Source organism: Chinchilla lanigera, unplaced genomic scaffold (genome assembly GCF_000276665.1).
Source record: "Chinchilla lanigera isolate Chin_1 unplaced genomic scaffold, ChiLan1.0 scaffold00036, whole genome shotgun sequence".
Lineage (NCBI taxonomy): Eukaryota > Metazoa > Chordata > Mammalia > Rodentia > Chinchillidae > Chinchilla > Chinchilla lanigera.
In genome coordinates, this window is record NW_004955437.1 from 1,556,885 (window position 1) to 1,567,436 (window position 10,552).

Sequence of the window (10,552 nt, forward strand, 5' to 3'; positions counted from 1 at the left end):
GAGGAAGAAGAAGGAGGAGGGAAAAGGAGGAAGAAGAGGAAGAAGAAGGAGGAGGAGGAGGGAAAAGGAGGAAGAAGAGGAAGAAGAAGGAGGAGGAGGAGGGAAAAGGAGGAAGAAGAGGAAGAAGAAGGAGGAGGAGGAGAAGAAGGAGGAGGAGGAAGAGGAGGAGAAGAAGAAGGAGAAGAAGATGATGATGATTTACTCACCCACCTGCTGGGCTGGGGTGGGAGGAGAAGAAGGAGGAGGAGAAGAAGAAGGAGAAGAAGATGATGATGATTTACTCACCCACCTGCTGGGCTGGGGTGTAGTTCAGTGTAGAGCATTTAGATAGAATGTATGAGGCCCCTGAAGAGAATTCCTGCTGAGAATAGTAGGTAATATAGACCAAACTAGAGAGGGTCTTGAATGCTTTTAGAATATTTAAGTGACACTATCATAGAATTCTTTAGGAGCAAGCATCTAACTTAAACGCATCATTTAACAGAGGAAGAAAGAACTAGGAGCCCAAAGAGGGGAAGACACTTGTCTCAAGTCACACAGGACAGTGAAAGTTGCTTCAAGCATTGACTAGCAGGAATTTTAGGAACGAGCTGGAAAATGGAACAGAAATTAGGAAGAACTCAAGAGCAATAAGCACCAGATCCAGAAATGTAAAGCCAACATAAAAAGAAAACCATCTCAAAGGGAGAAAAATATCTTGCTGAAGGTAGAGTCAGTATGTGTCAGAAAAGAAAAAGAGGTCAGTGATCCTACACAGGTCTGTGGAATTCTAGACAATAGTGATTTGCTAAGTTATTATATGTTTTCTACGTGCCAAACATGATTGTAGGCAGTCTACAGATATTAACTTATTTAAGATTCACAGCAATCCTATGAGATGAAACACCACTATTATTATCAGTTCTTTTACAGAAAATGATATGAAGGCAGAGGGAGGGGAGAAGTAGCTTCCCTTTGGGCACACAGCTAAAAATCAGCAGTCACGACTGAATTCCCAGCGGTCTGCTTCCAGAGCTTATTCTTCTTAACCAGTCACATGTTCCTCGCAGAAAAGAAATGGTTCAGAGAAGTGTCAGTTCCTGGGAAGAACTGGGGATTTTCCATTAGATGAGGCTCTGGTATAATGTGAAAAACAGAGATTCCCTTCTCAGTGCTAACATAACTTCACTCTTAACCTGAATGCTATTCCCTCTTCTGCAAGCAAGCAACAAAGCATGTGCAAAGCAAGTTATGCACAGTGTCATCTGTCACTTGCTACCACTATCCACCGGGACAGCACGGGCATAGTTCTCCCCGGATGGGTCACCTAGGTCAAAGAGCAGATGGCCCTTCCGGGTTGCTCCCTCTTCACTTCCGAATGTCAAAAACAATCTTCACAGCCCAAATGAGAAGAACGCGTGCGGGTGTATCCTCCCCACCCAGAGCTCCAGCTTTCTCAGTGTGGGAAGGAGTTACACTTTCTTCAAGCAGCCTGTCCTAGACAGAAACATTTTCACCAACTGTGTAGTACGGAAAACACACACATACACAGGAGCAGCTCCTTCAATCATTTTGTGAGCAGATTATCGGAAAGGAGCTCTGCCCTCATTTCTCATATTTTGCACAAGCCGAAAAGGCGTAAAAGCCATAGCTGTGTGCGGAGACCGGGGAACAGGAGCTCGGCTGAGGAGCGAGGGTTTTCCCTGTTCCCCTCCCTAATGAGAGCAAGCTGTGCTCAGGTTAAGGCATGCGGAAATTGAAATGACAGCCCACTCGAGTGTAGGGATTCAGAAACCAAAGTCCTGAGTTCAGAAAGAAGCTCCCCAGGGCTGGGGGCGGGGCCCAGCGGCACAGCGCCACCTAGCACGTGTGACGCCCCGCGTTCGATTCCCGGCCCTGCCAAGGGAAAAACAGAAGAGGAAGGAATAAAGTAACACGGTTATTAAGAACCAAGGACTGAGTTTTATTGCCCTGAAGTGAGGAGGCGTTTGTGCTGCGCTGCTGTGGGCTCCTCAGGATGCAAAACCAAGGAACAGCACTGCCCCACCTGAGACACCTAGTCAGCATCCCTCTGGCAGTGTCAGGGATTTTTCCTGCTCTGAGGAAAGCTCCTGGACCCGACGTGAGCAGCTGAGTGTCCTCTGCTTGGAGGCGCTGTTGGCATCAAACTCGAATCCGGAGGAATCAGTCTAAGGAGAGAGCAGGAGGAAGGAAAGTCATCAGGGGGATCCCTCTCCTCCCCACGACCTCCCTCTGCCGAGAGCACACCCTGCTGAGGTAGCGGCGGAGCCCTCCTTGTTCCTCAGTCACCTCCAAGTACCGTTCTCACAGGCCCCCACGTCACTCCTCTCCCACTGAAAACCACCCCTCTGTCCCTCATCTTGCCTGTAAGTGGGTCCCCAGCTCAGCCGATATGGCTAACGGTGCTGAACACGGGCTCCACACGCACGGGCCTGGGGACCCCTGTGTGCTCCCCCTGCCACGGCGTAATTCTGGCACACCCAACTCACGCCCCTCTAGGTGACATACCACCTGCGCAGGGCCTTTGGAAGTAGACGATGAGGACAATGCCCACGATGATACCCAGCACACCCAGGCCAAAGGCAACACCACACAGCACATTCTCCAGGAGATCCGAGGGCAGAGCATTGTGGGGCACTGGGAGAAAAGGGGGCAGGGCAGATCAGCACGGAGACCTGGCTGAGGCGCCTTCTGCCCAGAGGAACGACTTGGGTATCTGGGATAGCAAGGGAGAAGCTGAGGCCTGGAAGGCCGAGGTGCGCTACAGGGAGGACGGACGAAGCAAATCCAAGGAGAGAAAGCCGGCCCCTCCCGAGGGTTACGTCTTTTTGCCCCTCCAAGGACCAGATTTCCTGGGAAAGGGACTCACCCCAATAGGCAACTGCTGTGTAGCCATCAATTTCATGAGTCGCCAGGCACGTGAAAAGGTCATAGGGTTCCGGTGTGAAATTTAAATAGGAAAAGGCTTGGAAGTTGAGTCCGCCGAGGGCTGAGACAAAAGTGGGCCCAACTCCTTCCACCGGCTCAGAATTATGCTGCCAGTTCACCGTCAGCGTCGGGGGAAAGAGGTTACTGACGAAGCAGACCAGCGTGTTGGGCTTGCCAAACTCCAGGGGCTTCAGCGTGAACACCTCAGGGACAGGGAAGCCTGGTAGCAGGGTGAGATGTCAGGGAAAGAAAGGACAAGTTTAGACGGTACCTTTGGATTTGGAGAGGGAGAGGCATATGGAGGGAGGGCAGGGAAGGGGTCAACGGATGGAGCTCTGGGACACAGATGAGGGCGGAGCCGCAGCTGAGCCAGGTTCGGGTCACTCTGAGCCGCTCTGCCCCGACTTCCGGCAGCACTTCCTGTGTTGACATCACACTGGCATCTAACAAGCACTGTGTGCTCCTGGAAAGACAGGCACGTGGCCCAGTACTTCCAGTCTCCCTTCCCTCGTGCACAGGTGCTCACAGTGGGCTTCCAGTGGTCCCCGTGAAAGTCATCAAGTCCAACAAATGATTTGGAATGCCTACTCCATGCCAGGTGCCATCTCCTGCCCACAAGAAGATGCAGGGTACAGGCTGTGACAGGTGAAAGGAAAGGTCCTTGGGAAGAACGAGAAGGCACAAGAGCCGGATGGCAGTGACATGAAAGGGAAACACTGCGTGTTCAGACTGGTGAGGGTCAGAACGCCCACCCTCCACGCCACCCCTCAAGACCCTAACCTCTGGACACTGGGATTTTCCCATCGAAGTACGGGTCTAGTTGTTGGATCATAGTCTCGCAGAATTTTTTGTCAAATGCAATGGCAGAGGCATCACTCTTGTCCTCGGCCCAGTCAGCAAATTCAGGCAGGCGAGGCACCCGGGTGCTCGTGGCAAAATTGAAGGAGAAAAGCTGGTCCTCGTCATAGCTCTCAGAGAGCCCAATCGTGGGAGACCCTTCTTGGCAGAATACCGTGTGCCGGAACGTGTGGTTCTGCAGGTCCTCCTGCCACACCGGAGTGTGAGCTGCAAAGAGACGAGGAGGGTTTTGAGGACTAGGAGCTGCGCCCTTGTCTTTAAGTTAGACTGTGGCAAGGCCTGCTCCGGGGCACAGCGATGTGGTGGAAGCCCTTCTGTCTGTTGCTCAGGCTCCCCTCCCACCAGCGGTGAGGACATTAAGGAAGTGCTCCAAGCCTCCCTTGCCCATAAAAAGGCCAACTGTCCCAAGTTGCAAAAAGCAAAAGAGGTCCACTGTCTAAGGTGACAGATTCAGAGTCACTCTGCTGTTTGCGTCCTTGAGCACTATGCAAAGGCACCAGCCAAGGAGGCAGAGGGAGGCCAAAACCCAGCTTGCACTCTGCTCACCACACCATGGGCCCTAGCATGCGGCTGCATCCCCACAGGGGGGACCCGTCTCGTTCACCAAGGCCAAACGCTGGCCTCTCGGAAGCCATGGATGGGTCCCATCTTAGAAGACAGGGAGCAGGAACGACCGAGGCCTCCCTAACCCCTAATGACACTACCCTACCTTACGCCAGACACTCGTGTAAACTGAACACCAGACTTCCCTTCAGGCACTTCCCTGGCACCAGGCCTCTCTGAAAATCTCTTCCACCACCCAAGCCCTCTAGACCGCACCACGGGGGAAGTGGGCCCCTGGCTCCAGGAAATAATCCCTCTTCTAGGAAACTCTTGGCAGCAACCCCCCCACCAGCAGGAAACCTACCCACCATCTAGAATGACAGGTATTTAGAGTAAGAGGGCTCTTCCAGGCTACCCTCCCATTCTGCCCCATCCGTTACAGAGAAGACACTACAGAGCACTAAGCTGCCTTTTGAAGCATCGTAAAGCGAGTACGATGACAGAGTGAGGGCAGATAGCACCATGAGTGGAGGAATGGAAATAACTTTTGCTTTGCTCAAGTCCCAGCCCTACCACTTGCAACAATGTGCACTTGTACAAGTCCCTTAAACTTGTAGTCTCATATTCTTCTTGTGTGCAATGGATAAAATAATCTCTGCTTGAAGAAGTTGTCTGAAGGGGAACACGCCTGACATTGCTTACCACCATAAACAGAAGCTCTCTTTCCCAGCCCGCTGCTGTCTCCACCATCTCCTAATCCACCCACCTCTTAGCAAGCACAGGGCTCCTCTTCGACGCTGGATGGGATCCCTGGGCTCTACAGCAGGCAGGACGGATGTGGAAGGGAGCCCCCTGTCTTACCTGCGGGGAGGGCCCAGGAGTAGGGCAGCAGCCACAGAAGCTGTAGTAGCGGTAGCAGCGCAGCTCCTTGGTTCGGCTTCTGATCCATACCTTCACACCACACTGTAGGCAGGAGATACCAGCCAAGAAGACCCAGGTCCCCAACTCCCTCCCCTCGGGGCAGCTTCAGGTCGATCTTGTTTGGCCGGCTTCTTTCCAGTAGTGCCGCTTGTCATTTCAGCTAAGCCAATCACAAAAGAGTAGGGTTCAACATCATCAGTCACTGGGGAGAGACCAGGGCCAGCAGCCTCCTGCAAACTTAGCTCTTTGGCCAGCTCAGTGTGTGCCCGCGGGGAGCGTCTGCCTCCTAGTGGAGCTCCCTCTGCAGCCTGGGCCGTGAGGGTCTTTACAGCAGCACCGCCTGGTGGCAGGCGGGGCAGTGCATCTTCTGCGGACGCACCCACTCCCCACCCCGAACTCTTGGGACTCCCGCCTCCTCCTCCCTCCATACCGCCTCCTCTTTCTCAGAAAGGTTATTCTCCTGGCATTAGTTCTAACTCATTCTGCGGAAACGGACTGAAAGTGTAGCGAGTGCTGAGTTTTCAGCCCCGTGTTAGAAGTACAAAAAAGATTAAAACAGTCCCTGCCCCCAATATGTGAGCGTACAGTGCAGTTTCAACTTCAATTACCTAGGGGCTGGGGATTTAGCTCAGCAGCAAAAGCGCCTGCCTGGCAAGTGCAAGGTCGTGAGTTCGGTTCCCGGTACTGGAGAAAAACCAAAAAAAAAAAAAAAAAAGTCTGGTCTAGTCAACTTCAATTACCTAAAAAAATTCCAGAAGTAAAGTTTTAAATTGTGCACCATTCTAGGTAGCATAATGAAATCTTGGGCCATCTCTGTTAATCAGCTCTTTGCTAGTGTATCTGAGCTGTATACACCACCTGACTGTTAGTCACTCAGCAGCATCTCCTTTATCAGATTGATCGTCACTGTACCGCAGTATGTTCCAGTGACCTTTATTTTAATAATAGTCCCAAAGCACAAGAGCAGTGATGATGGCAATTCAGATATGCCAAAGGGCAAGAAATTCAAAAGCCCTAACGTGTTTCCTTTAGGTGAAAAGGCAAAAGTTCATGGCTTAGTAAGGAAAGGGCGGGGGGAGACTGGGTGAGTACAGTGCAATAAAACACACACACACACGAGGGGGTCATTCACATAATTTGTGTTACCGTATACTGTTTTACTTGTTTTTATTATTGTTGTTAATCTTGTGTGCCCAATATTTTATCAGTTATGTATGTATAAGAAAAAACACAGTACATACACTTGGAATTTCCCCCAAGAATGAGGAGTGTATCACAGTTCACCAGAGTAACAGACTGGTTTACAAGGCAGGCTTACAGCAGCCTCCTGCAGTCAGGTGTGGAAGAACATAAAAGGGCTGTCTGCCTGCTGGAGAGCCGAATACCCCAGTCGAAGGTGGAAGACCTGGAGCTCACTGCAGAGCCTTGCTGGAGTCCATAAGGCGAAATCAAAGGGTCTATGTTGGAAGACTGAAGAATCTGAGCTGGCAGGCTGAAGAGTCTGTGCTGGAAGCGTGGAAACATGTCCAAAGGTGAGGAGGAAGCCTGGAGCTCCTCCAAGAACACAAGCAAGACTTCCTTCTTTTTTTCTGTTTTATTCCATCCAGGCTTTAAGCCTATTGGTTGATGACCCACCCCTGCTGGGTCCTCCCTCTTCAGTAAGTCCATCATCCACAGAACTATGCTAAGCCAATCAGCTGGACATTTCTTATTCAAGTTACACCACAGTTAACTATCACAGGGGGCAGCTGCCAGGCATATTCCCGCCTTCAAAGAGCTCACAGTTGAGATGGAGAGGGATCAATGAATAAATAATTACACAACAATGTAATGGATGCCAGAATGTGCCAAACCAGCCAGGAGGCAAGAGACTTTTCTCTCTCGTGTCCTTCCACCATGATATTTCTACCTTGGAGCCATCTGGTCATGGACAGAAACCATGAGCTAAAATAAACCTTTTCTCTTCTAGGCTTCCTTTCTCAAATATTTGGTTACAGTAGTGAAAAGCTGACCAACACAGAAAATAATACACAGACAATTGGTTTATGTGACACATAAAATAATTATATAATCATATAAGTAAAAGTATGACTGTAGGGTCAATATCTTTGGCTTCAAATCCATGCCCATCACTTTCTACTGGATAACGTTTTCTCTTTCTCACACGCAATATGGGACAATGATAGCAATTCTTCATTCACTTATTAAACTTTCCAATAAGTATTTACTGAGTATACACTATAGGTTTGTCACTCTTTAAAACACTAAGCTTTTGGAAATTTAAAAAGAAAATATTTTGACTTTCTAATACATTAGTAATCTATACTATACACATACACAAAAAAGGGAAATACAGAGCCTATCATACATTATAATTATCATGAAGTAAATACAGCCAGAATGGGGATATAAGGCAAAAGTAGACTACAGGGACAGAGAACTGAGAAATTCACACTGAGAAAACTGCAATAGAGTAAAAATTTGAAGGACACAATCAGAGCATGAATATGTCTGGGAATAAAGCACAGGGTGTGGAGGTGGCATGAAATGCAGAGGGAAGTGGGAGCCTAACTTGCTGAGGTCGAATCAGAAAACCCAGTATAATGGAGGCATGAGAGAAGTAGATAGTATAGTGGGCAGAGCTCAGAATGACAAAGGCCGTCTGAATCACATAGAGTGAGAGAGAGACTGAAGCACTTATGATGAGTGAAACCAGAAGTCCTGGGAGGCTCTGAGCTTGAAGTGGCTGGGATCCAGAGGAAGATGGCTACCATACTGAGAAGAAAGGTCTTATTCAAGGGATCAGGAGTTGTAACAGAGTGAAAAAGCAGAGAGGTCACTTAGAATCTATTATAATAACCCAGCAACTCTGGAGACTGGAAGAATCACTCAGTGGCAGCACAAACAGAAGACTTACAAAAGTATTACAGATGTCAGGTTTTCCACAAGAACTAGGGACAATGTGAAAAAACCTCAAAATCCTACTTGAATAATGTTACTTCTTTCATCTATGAATATTTGCATGACTTGGGGAAGAGGTCATGATATAAAATATTCCTTCATTCACAGAACCTTAACTTATCAAATCTTTTCATCACTGACCACTTGTTAAAAATTACCAGGGTACCTTTATCCATTCCACGGTATCCCAGCTTCTCAAAAATCTTTGTAATGCCCCAAAAAAGAGAACATATAATAAATAATACAAATACTGGGGGGGGAAATAGAACATGCCAAGTATTTAGAATTGATAATTTTGTAGGAATGGGCGACTAGATGGGACATAATCAGGGAGGCTACTGAGAATCTGTTTGTTTGTTTCAAGGAAGGGTCTCCCCATGTAGTACCTTGAACTATGTAGCCAGGCTGTTCTTGAACTCACAGCTATCCTCCTGTCTCAGCCTCCTGAGTGCTGGGATTACAGGTGTGTGCTGTCACACCTGGTGGATCCTGAGAACCCTGAAGGAAAAACAATTTTTCCAGTAGAACATGATATAACAGAAATATATTCCAGGATAGGAGGTTGTGGTGGATTGACAACTGGTGTTCCACTTGTAACACCCAGCTGAACTGAACCAGCGTGGTGCTGGGTGTGGGAGGCCCACCTGAGCATTGTTGTTAGCAGCACAAGACGCAGAATGAGAGAAGCTGAAATGGGGCTCTTGGGAGCTGGTAGAAGCTGTTGGGTGCTGTTAGAAGCTGTAAGGAGCTGATGGTTCTCTTGGAGGGAGCTTGTCATGCTGGCTTTCCTGAAGAACTCAGCTGCTCTCACTGTTGAAGGAGCTCAGGACCTTACTGTCACTGAGAATGGCTTCATTTCACTTTGGGGGCGTTCTGGTCCTCACTTTGAGCCTTGCTTCCTTGCTCTGGAGGGGAAGATGGTTTGCTGCTCAGTCCCCTGGAGAAGCTTCTCGCATTGGCTTTCCTGATGGGAACCTGGCTTTCCTTATCATTGGAGGAGCTTGAGACCTCACTGTTATTGAGGATGGCTGTGGTACTTTTCAGGGAGCTCTGGTTCTCAACTTTGTCATTTCCTGGCTCCAGTTCACATCCCTCAGCCTGCTAGCACAGATCCTTCATCCCACTGGCACAGACTTTTGAGCTTCTACCACTGACCTTTGGGCCTTCCCATGAAACATGCCTGCATGAGACATTGTCATGGGCTCTAGGCCTCCTGTTGGATTCATGGGAGGCATTGTTATGGGCTCTAGGTCTTCAGCTAGACACATACAGGGCATTGCCATGATGCTATAGTTTGTGTCTGGATGTCCCCCGCAAAGCCTCATGCTATCATGGGGTGGGCTTTTAGAATTTATGATTGATCCATAGTCCAATGCTGGGATTATGGGTGTGAGTGCTACAATCCCCTGGGGTGGATAGTTTGCACACAATGTAAGGAAGGGAAAGAGGCTGCTTGCCCTCACTGCTCCTCCCTTTCACTCTTGTTGCTTTTGCTACCTTCCACCACCATGAACTGTTGCTCTCTGCCATGGGCCACCCTGCCTTGGAGTCAGCCAAGTATGGACTAAAACCTCCACAAACTGTAAGTTAAATAAGCCTTTTCTTCCTTGATTCTGGGTGTCAGGTATTTTGTCTCAGCAACAAGAGAAAAGTAACCAAGACAGAATTTGGTACCAGACGAGTGGGGTCATTGTTGAGACTATACCTGACCATGTGGTTCAACAGCCTTTGGAAATGGCTTGTGGGAAGTGTTTGGCAAGGTTCAGAGATGTCCCCTGAAAGAGTAGAGCTGGAACGCCTTTGGCTGTTCTGTATGAGAGATTCTGGTCAGAGCTCAGGAGATCAGAAGGTTGACAGAAATCCTGTTGGTAAAGACAGGGTTCGGGAGGTTTCTGCTGGGAAGGAGGACTGCAGTGGCTGTTGGACTCCAGACGACGTATGTTATGACTTGGCAGAAAGTTTGTCTACATTTGGCTTGTATCTAGAGACTTTGCCTAAGACTGGGATTAAGGGCAGTGGACTGATTAATCTGGCAGAAGAAATTTCAAGGCAGTTAAATGTTGGGGCAGTGGCATGGCTATTATTGGGAGCTTTTAGCCAGATTTATGTTGAGAACCAAGAGCAAAGAGCCCAGCAGAATGATTTAAAACGTTGTTTGGCCAAAAAGGAACTCCTGTAAAGCTGTGAATTGCAAAGGTGGAGCTGAAGAGATCTCCATTGCTGAGAAGGAACAGAATATAAAAGATGGCCCGAAGGCATCACAAGAAGCAGCAAGTCTCCATCCTTTGCAGCCTCAAAACTGCAAAGGTGAGAGACTTTGCTTTGAGAAAAAAACCAGAGC

At 48.8% G+C, this 10,552-nt stretch overlaps 1 protein-coding gene across 1 annotated transcript; it reads right to left on the reverse strand.

Moving 5' to 3' along the window:
* Positions 1-1,921: 1,921 nt before the first annotated feature.
* LOC102023843 (HLA class II histocompatibility antigen, DM alpha chain) lies at positions 1,922-5,410 on the reverse strand (the record flags this gene model as incomplete). The annotated part of the gene is given in 5 exon segments (XM_005389460.2): positions 1,922-2,168; positions 2,509-2,637; positions 2,870-3,148; positions 3,709-3,993; positions 5,191-5,410. Coding segments are annotated over 5 exon segments (786 nt in total). The 3' UTR covers positions 1,922-2,163.
* Positions 5,411-10,552: the final 5,142 nt, after the last annotated feature.